General features: G+C 34.4%; 4 protein-coding genes across 5 annotated transcripts; all 4 read left to right on the forward strand.

The window, feature by feature from the left end:
- The first annotated feature begins 1,477 nt into the window (after positions 1-1,477).
- LOC116413732 (homeobox protein 4-like) lies at positions 1,478-4,032 on the forward strand. The gene is made up of 2 exons (XM_031914391.2): positions 1,478-1,563; positions 2,528-4,032. Exons 1-2 carry the CDS (start codon positions 1,519-1,521, stop codon positions 3,956-3,958), a joined length of 1,476 nt encoding a protein of 491 aa, XP_031770251.2. The 5' UTR covers positions 1,478-1,518; the 3' UTR covers positions 3,959-4,032.
- A 1,313-nt stretch (positions 4,033-5,345) lies between these two features.
- LOC116413761 (uncharacterized) lies at positions 5,346-7,936 on the forward strand. The gene is made up of 3 exons (XM_031914505.2): positions 5,346-5,422; positions 5,849-6,322; positions 7,429-7,936. The coding sequence occupies exons 1-3, from the start codon at positions 5,378-5,380 to the stop codon at positions 7,531-7,533; spliced, it is 624 nt and encodes a 207-aa protein (XP_031770365.2). The 5' UTR covers positions 5,346-5,377; the 3' UTR covers positions 7,534-7,936.
- A 2,356-nt stretch (positions 7,937-10,292) lies between these two features.
- LOC116413753 (uncharacterized) lies at positions 10,293-15,407 on the forward strand. The gene is made up of 5 exons (XM_031914477.2): positions 10,293-10,391; positions 11,665-11,766; positions 12,933-13,114; positions 13,716-13,856; positions 15,260-15,407. Exons 1-5 carry the CDS (start codon positions 10,338-10,340, stop codon positions 15,405-15,407), a joined length of 627 nt encoding a protein of 208 aa, XP_031770337.2. The 5' UTR covers positions 10,293-10,337.
- Positions 15,325-18,395, forward strand: LOC128199953 (putative uncharacterized protein DDB_G0286901). Of its 2 annotated transcripts, none has more exons than XM_031914476.2 (2): positions 15,325-15,423; positions 17,521-18,395. In XM_031914476.2, the coding sequence occupies exon 2, from the start codon at positions 17,536-17,538 to the stop codon at positions 18,271-18,273; it is 738 nt and encodes a 245-aa protein (XP_031770336.2). In that variant the 5' UTR covers positions 15,325-15,423; positions 17,521-17,535; the 3' UTR covers positions 18,274-18,395. The 2 variants fall into 2 exon arrangements, with proteins under 2 accessions (XP_031770336.2, XP_031770335.2); XM_031914475.2 differs by lacking the exon at positions 15,325-15,423 and adding an exon at positions 16,881-16,991.
- Positions 18,396-20,177: the final 1,782 nt, after the last annotated feature.

Consider the following 20,177-nt stretch of genomic DNA (forward strand, 5'->3'; position numbering starts at 1 on the left):
GGTGAAACAGTATACTCTGTTATGTCCATGCTACTGCTTATGTGTATAGGCGACGGTTACCACTTTCCATCAGGTGGGCCGTCAGCTTGTTTGCCATTCTGAATTGCATAAAAAAAAATATTACAAAATCCTTCTTTATTGAAATCACTTGAAAATGATTTCAGTGCGAAATATTTCGAGGTGAGTGACCTCATAAATGCAATTTATAAAACTGCAAGTGCATGCTAATCAAAACATTGAATTTTCTTGTTAATGCATTCTTAATCAAGGTCTTGGCCAATTACGTGAGTATAATAATTTATGATAATACTATCTCTTACCCGCGGATTTGTCGTTTTTTTTTTCTTTATTTTTTTTTACACCGCTTAGAATGACAAACAAGCTGACGGCCCACCTGATAGAAAGTGGTAACCATCGCCTATAGACATGAGCAGTACCGTGGACATAACAGAGTATACTGTTTCGCCCATGATACCCCTCATGCATTGCCATTCCTGAGGACTCAGATGTTATTCCTCTAGGTACCCTAGGTTTCCTCGAGGTACCCAAGCAATCGACTTTTGTACAAAGTCGTGACCTGGATAAGTTCACTGACCGGGATAAAAATAACCTGTGACCTTTTCAATTAATATAGAAAATTTCATGTCCATTGGTCAAACCGTTGAGGCACCTACTTTTACATTTATAAAACGGAGATCCGGCCTGGCTTCTCACAGATACATAGGTGACTATTAAAAAATGCTCAAATCTAAGATTACTTGAAAAAAAAATATATCTTTATCCTTCAAAGGTGATTAAAAAAAAAAAGTTTGGTCAACTCTAAAGTTCCTCTGAAAAAACCGATAAATTCAAAAATAGGCAATACAGAATTAGCTACTTTTGTATTTCCGGGAACCAATACTTCGGATTAATTTCAATAAATTGCTTCGTAGATGACACCAAGTTTACTGGGTTATTCTAGTAAATAATTAAAAAAAAAACCACGTTAGTAGGTTTTTTTTTATACAACTTAGAATGGCAAACAGGCTGACGGCCCACCTGATGGAAAGTGGTAACCGTCGCCTATAGATATGAGCAGTACCATGAACAATAACAGAGTATACTGTTTCGCCCAGGACTCGGGTGTTATTCCTCTGTACCCAGTAAATTCACGCCACATGATTACTTAATTCTACTTAATTCTAGTAAATATGTTTTTTTTTTTTTAATTACGATACTTTTTTTTAAGAGAACCTCTCCCTCCTTGATACTGGTTGATAAAATATATTTTTACATTTGAATTATTTCCAAATACCTTATCGAGATGAGCGTGACTTTTAATAAAAACTTTCACATAAAGATAATTTATTTAATTTTCGTTCACAGAACAATAATTATATTTTTTTTTTTCTCAATCTGAGATAGTGAGCGTATTCGTAGATAATACATCTATAAAACTACATCGATGTTGCCATATTACGCATTACTGCAATAAAATTATTTCTAAATGGTAACTGTTACGAGATAAAAAAAAAAGATATGAAGTGGCCGCTGATTTTTTTAATTAAATTATTATATATACAGGTAAGTCTTTGGTCATATTATAAGTATGTTTTATTCATAAATAATTTTAAATTTTTTTCGTGCAACGTATAGGAGCAAGCAAGCTGACGGCCCAACTAATGGAAAGTGGTAACCGTCGTTTTTAGACATGAGCAGTACCATGGACATAACACCTTGGTCACAGGACTGTTGCCATTGCTGAGGACTAAGGTGTTATACCTCTGTACCTTGTAAATTTTCTGCCAGAGAGAGAAAGAGAGATATCCTTTCAAAAAAAAAATTCAAATCGGTTTATAAATAACGGAATTATATGTTAACAATTATAAAAAAAAAAACACAATAGAACTGATAAACCCCTCTTTTTTAAATTCGGTTGAAAAGCGTCTAAAAACAAAGGACTTAGTCATCTACTGATAAGCAGCAAAGTAAAAAAAAAAAAAACAAAGTTTTGTCTTTGAACATGTATTTTTCAGCACGTACATATAAATAGATATAGCTAAATGTCATGGCCATTAATAGACTGATATTTAATAATTTCGCAACCAATATTAATTTTAATACCTTACTAATATTATAAATTTGAAAGTGAGTTTGTATGTTTGCTACTTTATAGCGTTTTAACGCTGCCAAGTGTAGCAACTAGTGGCAAGAACCTCTAATAGGGGTACGCTTATGTTTAGCAGTAAACAGTTAATGGTTAATATAATAAATATAATAAAACCAAAGATTTTGTTTGTATGCCCTATCCCCGGAATTACCAGTCAGTCGAATTTGGAAAACCTTATTGTATTTGATACCTCATTTTTTGAGGACAGCTATAGGCTATAATAACATCTAGATATGATCGAGGACGATACCGCGGTATATAGATAGTAATTATCCCGCATGTTAACGGGGTATCATCTATTTGTGAACAAAATTTCATTCAAATCTGTCCTAGCATTATTGAACAAACATCTAATATATATTTTTCATTTTTTTTCAGATTGTACTCGGCCAGTACAATGCACCGTTGGCAAATATAGGATATGGAGCACGCCAGAACGATTTGTCTGCCAACAATTTGCCAATCACATATCCGTTCAAGAGTGTTCCAATTTCAAATAATATGCCAATCAATATGTTGCCAAATTCCAAAACATTACCATTAAATAATCTGCCAGTCACACAAAATATACCATTAAGTCCATTAACAAATAATGGACTGCCAACATATCGTTTACCAAATAACATGCCAATATCGAATCTACCTATTGCTAAAGAATTGCATAATGGTGCAATGAATAGATTCCCATATTCCACCAATTATCCGATTCCAAATGGTTATCGAGTTAACAATATACCCCAGATAAATAACTTAGGTGTGGCAAATAATTTGCCACCTAATAAAAAATATGGTATGTCTAATCATAATTTACCAAATGCCAATAATTACAAAATGATCAATAATGCACCTGTTGTAAACAATTTTCCGTTTGGAAATGGGTTGCCAATTTCTAATAATGTGCCAAGAACTGTAGGCAATAATCTGCCAATAGTCAGTAATAATTTATTAAACAATAATTTGCCAATGAGTTACAATTATCCAGTACCCTCCAACCTACCGATGGTTAATAATATAGCAATTCCTAGTAACCTACCAATAGTCAATAATTACCCTTCAATACCCAATAATTTTCAAGTCCATAATCTACCAATACCAAATCCAATGGCCAATAGTCTGCCAACAGTTAATCATTTTCCAATGGCCAATAATCTACCAATTGCTAATAACTATCAAATTATTAATGATTTGCCAATACCTAATAACAACAAATTCAACAATATACCGTCTCCTCGTAATGTGTTTATACCAAATGATAATTTACCACGATTCAATAATATGCCAAATTATAATAATGCCATACTTTTACCAACCGGTTTGCCAAATTTCAATTATATGCCAATTAATGCCAATGGTATTCCTCCTGCCAATCAATTGCCAATTAATTTTCCACAAAGTAATCAACATTTAAATGTTTTATCCTTTCCCAATGGCGTGCCAAATAATCCAATCGCCACTACTTTCACAGTTGGTAATCACCAAATCTCCAATTTAACGCCAGTAAACGGTGTTTCCTTTGAGAATTTCATATCCTACGACCAATTGGCAAATTTGCCAAATATATCAAAATATGGCAACAATAATTTACAACTGCCAAACTTATCAATTGGCAATGATTGTGACTGTAACGAACCGGGGGCTGTGTTTTTATTGAAGGATGGATTTGCGAATTCTTTATCGAGCACATCGAGTGATTCGCCTTTCGTTTCCTTAAGTGGACTACAGTTGAGTGGCATTGGCAATCTGCCACTGTTCAATGGCATGCCAGTGATTGGCGTGAAAGAAAAAGTTATAAATTTATCATCATTGTAATTTAATAAGAGTTTAGAATAAATTTTGTTATGTTTGTTACATTATTTATTTTTGATTAAATTAATCAACATGTGTTTGTTTTTATTTATTTATTTATATGCTTTTGTACATTTACGTATGTATGTATGGGTATTATTATCATTATTATTTTATTGACTTATATCAATGTATGAGGGAGGGGACAAACAAACATGCGGTTCACCTGATGGTAAGTGACTACCGCCGCCCATAAGCACTCACAACACCAGAGGAATTGCAGACATATTACGGAGAGTTAACAATGTTACATTCATTTATACGGTACAATAACGTTTTATTCAAGCTAATCCTCCAAAATTATGCGTACACAGCATGATCTTATTATAAAGCGCTACAGTGTCCCTGACACTACAGCAGCATGCTGAGCACGGACCTTGTTTCGACAAATATTGCCACTCACGCACACATACTAATTCTTGCTGAGACTGCTGTAATATGCATTTAGATAGATAGATACTCTTTATTGTATCCTCCGAAAGATTACAATAGCAAATTTATTATAAATACAAACAATTATTAGAAAATATTACTCTAAGAAAACAATGGGCGATTATCGCTAAGAGCGATCTCTTGCAGGCAACCTTTTGGCATGAATTTACTGGGTATAGAGGAATAACACCTGAGTCCTCAGGAATGGCAACGCATGGGGGGTATCATGGGCGAAACAGTATACTCTGTTATGTCCATGGTACTGCTCATGTCATATAGGCGACGGTTACCACTTTCCATCAGGTGGGCCGTCAGCTTGTTTGCCATTCTAAGTTGTATAAAAAAAATAATAAAAAAAAAACCTTTGGATGGAGAAGAGTAATTTAAACAGTTTGACTGGAGGCCTGAAACTCTGTTTGTTTTTTAAATACATATAGTATTTAAAAAGAGTTTCGTATAATATATATATATATATATATATATATATATATATATATATATATATATATATATATATATATATATATATATATATATATATATATATATATATATATATATATATATATATATATATATACAAAATTAAGCAAAAAAAAGAATAAATTAATTAATTTCATTACGTAATATTTTTTTTTTTGTACAAGAATAGAGCATATTTGCAGCATATTTGCAATTGCTTTAATCTTGCGGGTGCTCATGTATGCTGGTAGGTACTTACCATAATCTATCATCACCATTATACTACAGAGGGCAAAATACCACGAACCGCATGTTCGTTTGCTCCCTGTGTTGTAAAAAAAAATAAAAACATGAAATAAAATTGCTGTTCTTTTATCTCACGAGTTAATAATGAATCATAGACCGTGATTCATATAAAACTAGATAAATTCGTAGTATAAAGGGTTGAAAACAAGCTATGGACACGTGTTATTTTAGATAAATACCAAAATGAACAGTCGCTATGTGTTATTAATGTGTTTATTCTCTCTTTATGTAAGTATTTAATTACTATTTTGTACTTAGAACTTAGAATATAAGAGAAAAAGAGGGAGATTTTGCATAAAAGTCATTTGTTTAAATCTCTGTTTTCTGTGGATTATTTTGATTATCATACCCAGGGTTATTCATTTTTTTTATTTTTATTTCTTACGAGAAATTGAGAAATTTAATTTTTCAGGACTCAGGTGTTATTCCTCTGTACCCTGTAAATTCACGCCATATCCTATTCCTTCAAACCGAAACAGCCATGCAAACACAACTGCTTCACGGTTGAAACACGAATGGGACAGAGGCACCCAAGCAATCGACTTTGTACAAAGTCTCCCTCTAGTAATAACTTTGGATTTGTCCTTTTTATTACAACTTGCAAGAAGTTAATTAAATGTTTCAATGAATTCAATTAAATACTTTATTTAATAGATATTGGCAACAGCGGAGTCGGCGAGAAAAAATAAGAAAGTATATAGGAAACAAGCTCATGAGAAAAAAGGAAGATTTTATAAAAAAGTTCCACGTCTTAGGACAGCTAAGAGTTTGGCATTCTCACCCACACACACAGAAGCAGAAATATTGCCAAACGCACACAATTTGAAAGGTCGACATGCAGAGTCATCGCCTATGGTAGATTTGTCTATGGCCAAAACAGCTCCGTTACAAAGCGAAACCAATTTGGCTGTTGAAGATCAGACTCCATACACTCAATCCGTTTTACCAATAGAAAAATACGATTTGCCAGTAATGCAATCATTACCGGTGTTATCTGGCTTGCCAGTCGTAACGACCTTGCCAGAAGTGAATGTAATATGGCCAATTAAAAATCCAGTAGAAGGACAAATGCCATTTCAGCTATTGGCAAACAATATCTCACCGAATGTGGATTTGAATCTAAGTGAGGTGAGGATACAAGCTACTAGTTTCTTTTATTATAAATTTCATTGCCATTTTATCTATGCTTGTACAGAATACTCTAGGTAGATTGCTGGTAAAGAATTGTTGGGAGGAGGTGGCCTTTTTAGCTGATAAAGCTGCGGAAGTGGTTCAGCTGCAGCACCAGAGTTGGATAAGGGAATATTAGAAACGGGGATTTTTTTAATGTGTGATAATGGAATGGTAACCCCACCCGATGGATGATAGGTGAAGATGAAGTAGATCAGTTAGCTTATCGTGACGAATTCAACAAGAATTGTTCACGATAGTTTCCAGGGGGAACCACGTGAAGATCGACCTAATAGGGCATATTGCTAGCAATGGGACTGTCAAACTCCATTGCTGACGATCCCTTTCCCCCTAGAAATGGGGATTAGCAACCTCACTGCTAGCAATATTCCTTATTAGGTTAATCTCATCACAATTTCTCCTGAAACACATAATGGGCACACAAGTGATTGATTTACTGCTGAATTCGTCACGATGGGCTAACTGACTTGCTTCATCCTCACCTATGACCCTTAATTGGTGCCTCGCCGGCGTATACTGATAGCACTGAAGTAATTATCACTCCATTATTATTCAATAACATCATCTTGCTATTGAGAACAGCAGCAAGAAATACATTTGGCCTTATATTATCCAATCTCCAATAGCATTAAAACCTCTTTACTAGAGGGAGACTTTGTACAAAAGTCGTTTGCTTGGGCACTTCAGTGAAACACGAATGTGTTTCTACCGCGAACCAGTTGTGTTTTCATGGCTTTGTTTCGATTGTAGGGTGGAATATGGCAGTGAATTTACAGGGTACAGAGGAATAACACCTGACTTCTCAGGAATGGCAACGTATGGAGGGTATTATGGGCGAAATAGTATACTCTGTTATGTCCATGGTACTGCTCATGTCTATAGGCGACAGTTACCACTTTACATCAGATGGGAATTCAGCTTGTTTTGCCTTTCTAGGTTGCATAAAAAAAAACTCAAAGACGAAAACGAATTATAATTAAATAGAATAGAATATTTTTTTTATTGATTCTTATAATAAATAGTTAAATGTATTTTTTTTTCAGATAAAATACGAAATTATCGATGTAATACCACAGAAGAACAATCCCATATTACACAAATGGTTTAGATTCGAAGAAATGAAGAGGAAACTGTTTCATAGACCTTAAGGAAATAGATAAGCCTAAATATTCTGTCCTTAATATACACAATTAAAATTGTGTAGGTCACTTTCTTCCAACTGGAACGATGATCACAAAGGGAAGAACTTTACGGGGAGTCCACGGACGCTGAAGGCCAAGAGTTACTCTTTAAAGCTGTAGGTTTGGACTTTGACTTTTAGACTTTGCCTCGAAAATAACGAATGGAATAATAATATGTATTAATTATATGAGAAACATAAAAAGAAAAAAAGTAATAAAAAGGTTAAATAAACAAATTTTTTACTATTATTGAGTTTTATCTTTAAGTGCACGGTTTTTACCTTTGAACATTCTATAGTTTTCTTCCAGCTTCTCAAAGGTTGATTGTAAGAGATCCCTCTATGGGATAAGTCCGCCATTATATATTAAATCTTTTCAATGTGTCCAATGTAAATTATGTATAATAAAGGTTTTACAATACAATATAATATATTCTTTCTTTTGCAATTAAGAATTACAAACCAGCTGCAAGAGTCTTTATTTAAAAGTGGACAGTAAAATTTTTCAAATCACAGCAAATACAGAATTATTTTTATAATCATTATAAGGGCAAAAAAGCTGCTGGCCCATCTATGGAAATCTTTAACCTTTGTTTAAGTAAACATAAACATTACGGAGCGGGGGGGGGGGGGGAGTAATGCGAACTACCAATCCCATTGCTAACAATATACCCTGCCATATTGGGGGCCGGTAGACAGCAGAGGTCGCCAGTTCGGGGGCCGACCACATACTCATTTGTTGCAGTATCCGGCCGTAGTACCTTCCTAATGCTCCTCAAATATTGCGTCTAAACTGCGCCCACAATGTACCCTCTTCAATGTACCCTCTTCAACCCGTATCCAATAGCGAAGACGGGATGCCTTAAATAGTATACCGTAAACCATACCCTGTCATATTGACTTCTACGTGGCCCCTTAGAGAACGTGCTGAACTTCAGGTGTATTCATCACGATGGGCTAACTGATCTGCCTTTTCATTCTCACCTATTATCCCTCACTGGTGCCCCCCCAGCGTATAACGTTAGCTCAGACGGGGTTACCATTCCATTATCAATTAAAAACAATATAAACTGTACTATACCAGACTGTATATAACAGAATACATTCTAAAATAATGGTTGACTTTATGCCACTTCATTCCTAAGGATAAATTAGATGCAATCTCAGTTGTGTTCCTAACGATGGGACTTAAAATCATACAATATCAATCGATACATTTTGTCTTGATACATCATCTAGAAGTAGTCTATTTCATTCATCATCATCATCATCATCATCATCATATCAGCTTTTACTCGTAACTGTCCACTGCTGAACATAAGCCTCCCCTTGAGGGGTTTTGCCAGTAGTTGCCACGCTTGACTGGCGAAATGGCATCCGCAGTTAGGCTTTGGAGATGTTTTAAGAGGGACGCTGCTATCCATCCCTCGCCTTCCCTTAGTTGTCTCTTACGACACCCACGAGAAAGAAAGGGATGGCCTATTCTATGCCGAAACAACAACGGAAAGTCTATTTCATTACTTCTGCTCCATTCTAAGATCCGCACATACGAAGTCGCGGGAAAAAAACTAGTTATTAAATATAAATACTTCATAGACAGCGCATAGACAATACAGATTAATGCATATCCCGCCAAAAGTAGCATAGACAAAGGAAAAATATTAAATTTTTGTTTTTATATAATAAGACACGCAAAAATGCTGATTACACGCTTATTGTGAAATTAATATCTAAAAGCTGTTATTTTTTTTATTATTTAAGTTGTTATCATGTCCTTTTTTTAAACTAGTTATTTCCCGCGTCTCCACTTACTTGAATACAAAATTAATTCATATTGTATAGTTATAAATTGAGCATTCAATATTATCATGCTATTTCACCCTAAAGATGTCAGTACGGGGGTTGTTGGTAACAGGGGTACCAGCCTTATTGCTAGCTATTGCTAGCAATCTAACTGACTGACCACTATCATTCCTGACTGGTGCCCTATCACTGTTTTATTTACACCCATTAACAATAAAGATTAGGACCCACAAAAATGGCATGAATTTACTGGGTACGGAGGAATAACACCTGAGTCCTCAGGTATGGCAACGTATGGGGGGTATCATGGGCGAAACAGTATACTCTGTTATGTCCACGGTGTTGCTCATGTCTATAGGCGACGGTTACCACTTTCTATCAGGTGGGCCGTCAGCTTGTTTGCCATTCTAAGTTATATAAAAAAAAAATCTACTTCAATTGTGAGAAACGCAATTATTTGGATTTAAAACTAAAGTACTGATTCAATTTTGATAAAATTTATTCAGTTAAATAATAAATTTTATGAGACCAATACGTAAATATATCTTTTGAGATGAAAAAAAAATCCAAATCGGTTTAGAACTGACGGAGTTATGAGGTAATAAATATAAGGTTAAGTCAATTTATAATTAACAAAATAGGCCTAATGTTGTCTGATTAAATTATAGTTATATTTATAATTTAATCAGACAACAAAAGCACAACAACAAATATTACAAGAAAAATATGGTCAAACTGAGAATCTTTTTGGAGGAACATACAATATTTTTTTTACATTTACACACAGACAAAAATACATCATCTGCTTTTTATTAGTGGCCGCATGTGGAACACCTGTTTTTAATATAGATAAGTGAATATAATAAAAATATAAGTATTAAAACAGGGTCATGTTGTGTTTATTTCGTGTATAAAAGCCAAAATTTATAGTATTGTAATATTACATTTGAAATTGTACTATCATTTACAATGAATTTTTGTAATATTTTCATAATATTGTTCCAGCATTTTGTGATAACTAAAGTAAGTTGTTGTTTTTGTTTAAAGTGATCACCGTCATCATCTTTTCAGCCATTATCCGTCCACTGCTGGATATAAACCTCCCCCATAGACTGCCATAAAGAACTGTCCTGAGCCACCTGCATCCGCTGACTCCCTGCAATGCATTTTAGGTCGTCACTCCATCTAGTGTGGGGTCGTCGTACATTACGTTTACCCGTATGCGATTGCCACTCAAGAACCTTTCTTCCCCATCGGTTGTCGGTTAGTCGGTTTCTTTAATGGGTGATAATGGAATAGTAACCCCGTCAGCGCTATCGGTATACGCTGGTGGGCACCAGTGAAGGATGATAGGTGAGGATGAAAGCAAGCCAGTTAGCCCATCGTGATGAATTCCATAAGAATCAACCCAGATGGTTTCCAGAAGGAATCACATGGAGGACGACCTGATAGAGTATATTGCTAGCAATGGAGCTATTAGCTGCTCATTACTAATAATCCCTTCCAACCTGAAATTATAGGGTTAGGAAACATAACGCCTTAGCTTGTAAGAATGGTAATACATGGGATACCATGGGTGTATTCATTTATTTCAATACTTATTTATTTATTTACTAGCGGCCCGTCCCGGCGTCGCACTGGTGGATATTTTTAACATTTCCCTTCACTGCTCTGCTCCTATTGATCGTAGCGTGATGAAAAGTATACTATAACCTGCCCGGGAGTATGAAGAATAATTGTACTAAGTTTCTTTAAAATCCGTTGAGTAGTTTTTGTTTCTATAACGAACATACAGGCAGACAGACAAAAATTTTACTGGTTGCATTTTTGGCATCAGTATCGATCACTAATCACCCCCTGATAGTTGTTTTGGAAATATATTTCATGTACAGAATTGACCTCTCTACAGATTTATTATAAGTATAGATTAATATGCATTTGTTTCGTATGGTTCCAGCATAGAATAGGTCATTTTTCTGTGGGTGTCGTATGAGGCGACTAAGGGAAGGCGAGGGATGGGCAGCAGCGTCCCTCTTAAAACATCTTCAAAGCTTAACTACAGTTGCCAATCCGACTGCCAAGCGTGGCAGCTACTGGCAAAGGCCCCAAGGAAGCTTATATTCAGCAGTTAATGCCTAAAATTATGACGACGTTGACATATCGTCATAGTCGTAGAATACTGACGGATCTTTATATGTAGTATTCGGCAGATCCGTCAGTATTCTACGACTATGACGATTTCAGATCCAAAAAAAAATAGTTTAATATCATACATAAATCACCACCTTTCTTTCAGTACGCCGCAGGCATCAAAATTGAATGCGAGTCGCCACTGGTTTTCAATATTCAGTATGAATTACCGCCAATAGAAGCTCCGCACGCTACTATTACGTTACCGGTATGTATCCACCAGAGGGAGCTTTGCAATGAAGTAGTCTACACAGGTACTTCAACGCGTGTTGCTGACGTGAAGTTTTTTTTTTATACCACTACAGTAGCAAACAAGCAAACGCCCCGTCTGATGCGGGTTTTTTTAATGGATGATAATGGAATGGTAACCCCACCCGTGCTATCGGTGTACACCGGCGGGACACCAGTGAAGGATGATAGGTGAGGATGAAGCAGGTCAGTTAGTCCATCGTGACGAATTCAACAAGAATTGTCCACGATGGTTTCCAGGGGGAACTACGTGGTGGTCGACGTAATAAGGCATATTGCTAGCAATGGGGCTGTCAAACTCCATTACTAACAATCCCTTTCCCCCCACCTGATGGGTTACCGTAAACGAGGTTACCATAGCTTACGAATGTCACACCAGGTATATCACGCGCGCGTTGGCAACCCTAAAGAAACCTTAATACGCCCTTTTTGAAGAACCTTACAGTCGTTTGCTTGGATACCTCTGTTCTATCCGTGTTTCTACCGTGAAGCAGTTGTGTTTGCATGGCTGTATTTCGGTTTGAAGGATGGGATATGGCAGTGAATTTACAAGGTACAGAGGAATAACACCTGAGTCCTCAGGAATGGCAACGCATGGTGGGTATCATGGACGAAAGAGTATACTCTGTTATGTCCATTGTACTGTTCATGTCTTCATGTCATGTTCATGTCATGTAACTAGTTAGGGGATTAGAATTGTTTAATTCCGCTACTATTAGTATGTGTGTATACCAACACTCTTAGATTGACCACCACTATTACTACCAGACGTTCTAAAATCTGCCATATTAGCCATTAATCTCCGTCTGTCATTTTGCTCACGCACGTTTTGTGACACGTGTTTCATCTCTAAACATCTTCGGGCAAATCATAAATTGCTACTTAGAGCCTAATTTTAACCGTATATTTAAACCTCATAACTCCGTCAGTTGTAAACTGATTCGAATAATTCTTTTTTTTGTCTGACAGGATATACTTAAATATTGGTCCTATAGAAATTTTATAAAAATCGGTTCAGTAATTTAGCTTTTAGACCAAAAAAACCGGTTTTGTCACATTAGAAGTTTTTTTCTTTTGTGTGGGACACAATCTTTTAATTATTTAATATCTGATGTTATTTTACAGGCTCCTACCTCAGGAACCAGTCCAATAATACATAAGCTTTCATACAAGGGTATGAATGGACCGGAATATTATGAGCATCCTACCACTTCGCTCCTGCCTGAATCAGAGACCAGTTCGAACATCTACAAAGCTCTTCTCCAATACAATGAGATTAATAAAAGATATTACAACTTTCTGAAGAGGTAAGTTTTTAAAGAACATCCAAAATAAAGCACGGGTCATATGTTTAAATTTACTAGCGCCTCGCCCCGGCTTTGCACGGATAGATAGAAAATAATATATTATAAAACTTTTGTTATTCGATGTTGTTAACTTAAATACTATGAAAGAATGTAACAATTTTTAAATAGTACTAGCTATAATTTATGAAGAGGGAGACTTTGCATAAAAGTCGTTTGCTTGGGCACCTCTGTCCCATTCGTGTTTCTACTGTGAAGCAGTTGTGTTTGCATGGCTGTGTTTCGGTTTGAAGGATGGCATATGGCAATGAATTTACAGGGTACAGAGTAATAACACTTGAGTCCTCTGGATTGGCAACACATTGGGGGTATCATGGGCGAAACAGTATACTCTGTTATGTCCATGGTACTGTTCATGTCTATAGGCGACGGTTACCACTTTCCATCAGGTGGGTCGTCAACTTGTTTGCCATTCTAAGTTGCATAAAAAAAAAACTGTTCAGACGTTTCGGCGATTGATTAAAATTTCTAATTTAATTCATTTCTTTTTCATTATTCATAATTATAGATTTAAAAAAAGTATTTTATTGTTTTTTTTTTCTAGTAAATCAACGGACTCGAATCCAATCACGTCGTTTCAAACCAGACATTTACCAAGTCAGGACGTGTCTCAGAATCCAAGTGTCTACAATATGATACTTCAGTACAATGAACGAATAAAATCATATTATAATTATTTAAAAAGGCAAGTATTTTACAAGTGTACTATGATACCATTTATTGGCAGTAGTTTTTTTTTGGCACTCCTACTCATCCGTCTTTTCTCACATATACATACACTTATACATAACCTATTCATATGTCATATATACACACGCACACACCCACACACACACACACCCACACACACACACACACATTCACACACGCACACACACACACACACACACACACACGCATACATTTTTATCACAACTTCCCTGAACCCATAAATTATTGTTTCTCTAAAATTATGGGCTCCATTGTAATTTTTGTTTTTTGTATTTGTTACTTCTCTGTTTCATATTGTTTCACTAAAAATGTTAAACAAAAACATATGGAAGAGGGCACTAACTCCTGAAACACAGGTTTTTTCATACCTACCTCGGCAGTTAGGGACTTCAAATTATATTGTAACAAAGAGTGAAATAAAGATTATTTATTATTATTATTATTAGTTGCCACGTTTAGCGGACAGGTATTGCAGGCGTCTATAGTCTGTAGTGACCGTTTACCATCAGACAGGTTACATGCTCGTTTGCCACTTTTGTAATATAAAAAAATGTACTCGTACATATGTATTTGAAAGTATTATCGAATTGCAAAATAATCGACACGATTGTTTAGTTTAGTCGATTTAATTTTCAACAAACCACAAAGAGAAGAAGTTTCGAAATTGCATCGTGCTTTTTTTGTTTGTTACCTCATAACTTCTTCAGTTTTATACAGATTTGAAAAAATTCTATTTTTTTATCTGAAAGAATACACTTAGAGATTGAAGAGATAGTTAATATAGATAAATAATGTAACATTATATAATAAAATATATAATATAATAAAAAAACATTATTTAAAGATAAAAAATATTTCTTCTATTTAGATATTTATAGTTTATGCTTACTAAGATGTATATATATAATTTGATTTATTTATTTATTTATTTAAGGAACACCAACAGCATATTGCATTATAACATATAGGTATAACAACATTAAATACAATACAATATTAATGCACACGCCTATTATAGGTATTCACAGCATTCACTTTAACATAATTATACAGTGTTAGAAAATTAAGTAAATAACAAAAATAAACATGTAATCTAAGTTGTGAACAATATCAGAAAATAAGATTATGAGTGAATTAAATTAAAAAAAAATATTAAAAAAATATATATTATGACAATTAGAGTTAATTTTCATAAGATTGCTGTACAAAGTGTGAATTACACTACTTAGAGATTGGTCTTACAGAGATTTTTCAAAATTGGTGCAGTAATTTATTTTTTAAATCAATATAACTGGTTTTTTCACACAATTGGTTTTTTTTGTAGGACGCAATATTTAATTGTATTTTCTTGTGGCATAATTTTTTTTTAATTTACAGCAGGAACAATAAGGGCGCAGACTTATTCGTACCAAAGATGGGACCTTCGGACAAAATCGATGTTAATATTAAAAATGAGGTATCATACAAAGGAACGGTACCGGCTCTTGGAAAAGTAACAATAGTGGGCAAGTTCGAGTGTCAATAATTATTAATATAATAAGGTAATTAATAATAATTATTAATTATTATAGTCTCGTGATTGCATGTCTGCATTGTACTTTTCCTTTTTTGCGCAAACCAATTTTGTACTTTTATAATAATAAGAAACCTATTATTAGCCTTAATATTTTAAATACTAGTATGTAAATCTTAACTGTAACGCCGTTGGTTTCCAATAAATAAGTAAATATCTAATAATAAGCTGTCATTGTGAGTTGCGATAATTTGTTCAGAGATTGTTCTTTTCAGTTTTGGTTGTAATGTTTTGTGTATTTTTTGTAATGTTTTGTGTATTTGTTGTAATGTTTTGTGTATTTGTTGTAATGTTTTATGTATTTGTTGTAATGTTTTATGTATTTGTTGTAATGTTTTATGTATTTGTTGTTGAGCGTGTTGAGTCTCCCATCCGGGAAATAGGTATTGGCGACCCGCACGCATTTATTGCAAACCTCAAAAGAGCAAAACACTGATATTCTGTTGTGGCCAAGAGTCTGTCAATAGATATCAACTTATAAGGAATCAATAATTAATATTTTCTTCAGTGATTTTTGTTATCTACTTCCTACAAAATTTAATGTATGTATATATGTATGTATACAAAATATGTATGTGTATATATATGTATATGATTATCCATGTGTTTGTATATTTACCTTTATAATTGTCAATGTATAAGACAGAGGGAGACTTTGTACAAAAGTCGATTGCTTGAGTACCTCTGTCCCATTCATGTTTCAACCGTGAAGCAGTTGTGTTTGCATGGCTGTGTTTCGGTTTGAAGGGTGGGATATAGCGTGAATTTACTGGGTACAGAGGAATAACACCTGAGTCCTCAAGAATGGCAACGCATGGGGGGTATCATAAGCGAAACAGTATACTCTGTTATGTCCATGGCACTGCTCATGTCTATAGGCGACGGTTACCACTTTCCATCAGGTGGGCCGTCAGCTTGTTTACCATTCTAAGTTGTATAAAAAAAAAGTTAAATAATTTTTTGTTGTATAAATTATATTATGTTTACAGACTTGTTTAGCTGTGTGTTTATGTTTTGATCATGCTGTGTACGCATATTTTTGGAGGGTTAGCTTGAACAATACATTATTGTACTGTATAAATTAATGTGACCATGTTAATTCTCTGTAGTGTGTACCTATTTGTACCTTCGACCTTTTTGTATTGCTGCAGATCACACATAATAACACAATTTTATAAATCTTACGTTGTATTATGTATTATCTATTCTTATGAACATGTTGTGTGTGATTAGTAGCAAACAAATAAACGATATATCTATCTATCTATCTATCTATTGAAATAAAATAAAATAAAAATAAAAGACTATTTATAATAGTCATATTTATCTTGATAAGTTTCCAATATAGATATTAGGTTTCTAAGAATCAATCTTTCAACAGTTGTCGAACAAATCACGTAGATTTATTACCAAATACCTTATCAGTTTGATAAATCATTATAAAAGACAATCAATTGATCTTAGAGCAATTATTCGTATTAATTATTTGTAATTATGAAGACATTAATTTGTTTGTGTTTGGCTGTAACGATACGGGTGAGTTCAATATATAATATATAGCAATATCTTTATATTTTAGTTGCAATATCTATATTGGTCCATCAACGAATATGTTAAAAGTCTGTTATCTAAAAAATAATATTGCATAACTGACTTTTCACTGATATTTGAAAATAGATATCCGATATGGGCGATATCGAAATGGGCGATGACCTTTTTCTAATCAGTCATAAGTCGATTGCTTGGGTACCTCTGTCCCATTCGTGTTTCAACCGTGAAGCAGTTGTATTTGTATGGCTGTGTTTCGGTTTGAAGGGTGGGATATGGCGTGAATTTACTGGGTACAGAGGAATAACACCTGAGTCCTCAGGAATGGCAACGCATGGGAGTATCATGGGCGAAACAGTATACTCTGTTATGTCCACGGTACTGCTCATGTCTACAGGCGACGATTATCACTTTCCATCAGATGGGCCGTCAGCTTATTTGCCATTGTAAGTTGTATAAAAAATCGTTTCTAGATTATAAATGTGTACATAGAATGAGATTTACTTTTTAATTTCAGTTGACATCTGCCCAAATGCTATCGTACAGTGGCTCACAACCAATCTCTGCATCTGCTCTTCAGAACTTCAACAGGAATTATGAAAATTTCAACAGTCTTTCAAACGCCAACAACATTGGGTTGCCAACACATAACAGATTGCCATTGGCCAGTATGAACGCTGCAAACATACCAATTACCAACCAATTAAGAAACATGCCAATAGCAAACAACATTGCCAGTGCAAATTCAAATATTTTCTTGAACAATTTATCTGGTAACAACAACTTGCCAGCTAGAAATTTAATTAGTAACAACTTGGCAAATTCTAATTTATTAAATGGCAACACTGTACATACTTTTGCCAATAATATGAACGTGGCCAATTCAAATCTAGCTAACCAGTATTTATACAACACTAACTTAGCCAATCTTAATTCGGTCAATCAAAATTTGGCTCATACAAAATTGCAAAACAATTTCTACGACTATAATTCGAATATTTGTAATTCTGTTTCTAATCCGAATTCAATAAATATGAATGTTGCCAGTGTTAATTTGGCGAATGGCTACAACATTAACACTGGCAAATTCGAGCCAATTAATAATCAGTTACTGGCAGAAGCGTTATCGGCTTATAATTCTGGCATTGAAATAATAGCGGACGGTTTGGAAGTAGGAGGATCGCTCTCTATCCGTGGTCAGTATCCCATACAAGGCACTGTCGGTTTAAATGGAAATTTGCCATCCAATGGCATGGCAACTACATTATAACATAGATTATCAATACGATTATTTATTTAACTTAACAATGCTATTAATTTATTATTATTTAAGTAAGTTATTTATTGATTTAAATTTAATTATTATTTTTTTATTAAATCCTTCAAAATGAAGACGGTTTTTTTTTATTCCTTCATAGACTATTTTGCTTCTTACGACATTCGAGGAACAAACAAAGTGTGTAATGTAGAGATGGATGATATACGATTCTTCTGAACTTTGATGATCATCCATTGTGATATCGTTCATACCAATCGGATATCTAACATATATACGTTAAAGCGAATTCTTCTTTTATTATTTTATTTATTTATTTACCTCTTTATTGCATCAAAAACATAAAAATAAACAATGACATATAAACAATTCAACTGAAATACAATAGCATGGAGTACAGATTAAAATATACATATAAAGGTACAAAAGGCGGTCTTATCGCTAGGGCGATCTCTTACAGACAACCTTTGGTTAAAGGAGAGCATATAGAAGTGGATAGATAGCGCAAGAGTGAATTAATATTTTTTTACGTATAATGCACAAAAATATCAAATACATATCGTTAATAATAATCTTTTCGAATTCAAATCATCTTTATTTAAATAGTCTTGTTTAAAAGTACAATTAAATCGTCAATATATGATAAAAAAAAATTTATTCAACTTAGAATGACAAACAAACTGACGACCGTCCACCTGATGGAAAGTGGTAACCGTATACTCGTATAGACATGAGCAGTACCATGGACATAACAGAGTATACTGTTTTGCCCATGATACCCCCCATGCGTTGCCATTCCTGAGGAGTCGGGTGTTATTCCTCCGTACCCAGTAAATTCATGCCATATCCCACCCTTCAAACCGAAACACAGCCATGCAAACACAACTGCTTCACGGTTGAAACACGAATGGGACAGAGGTACCCAAGCAATCGACTTTTGTACAAAGTCTCCCTCTGGTGTAACAAGACAATGTCTGTACATGGGAGATAATTACAAGTAACCAAAAATTGATATAATGGATCTTATATAATGGATAAGGCCAGCAGTTATGCATAAACAATATTTTTTTTATTTTATTTTCGTCTGTCTGTCTGTCTAGCTATCTGTCTGTCTATACATTTCTACCGACATCGCGCAAAAACTACTGCACAAAATTGGATGCGGTTTTCAAAAGACGTGTTAGTAATGAGGATTAATAGTCATGTCAATCCCGCAAATCAATGTCGCATATCCCTCTGGAAACCATCATGTTTAATTTCAAATAAATTCATTACTTAAACGCAGTGTAGGGCGACCCCCCACTAGATGGAGTGACGATCTGGAATGCATTGCAGGGAGTCAGTGGATACAGGTGGCTCGGGACCGTTCCTTATGGCAGTCTATGGGGGAGTCTTATGTCCAGTGGACGGATAATGCCTGAAATGATGATGACGATGATGAAATTCATTATTACTACTGTCCTGCTTTCATCCTCACTTATCATCCCTCACTGATGCCTCACCAGTGTATATCGATAACGCAGGCGGGGTACCATTCCATTTAGATAAAAAAAAAATACCACCATTTTTCAATGCTGGCAAACCCCTATAAATATTAAAAATTAAAATTAATATTTGTTACCAATTGGTACTGTAATATATAAGGCGTAATATATTTTATATATATATTATATATATATATATATATATATATATATATATATATATATATATATATATATATATATATATATTTATTCGTTTATATATGTAATTTTAGTATGTATGTATATCAATAAACTCATCCGATTCGAGTATTCTGACACTTCCCTATGGTTGACTGGGAGAAATTTTGTTTTAGCATTAAGTCCGCCATGTACATATATTTGTAGTAATGAATAAATAAATAAATAAATAAA

The sequence above is a fragment of the Galleria mellonella genome, unplaced genomic scaffold, assembly GCF_026898425.1.
Source record: "Galleria mellonella isolate WM207_F2 unplaced genomic scaffold, CSIRO_AGI_GalMel_v1 utg424, whole genome shotgun sequence".
In the NCBI taxonomy this organism is placed as follows: domain Eukaryota; kingdom Metazoa; phylum Arthropoda; class Insecta; order Lepidoptera; family Pyralidae; genus Galleria; species Galleria mellonella.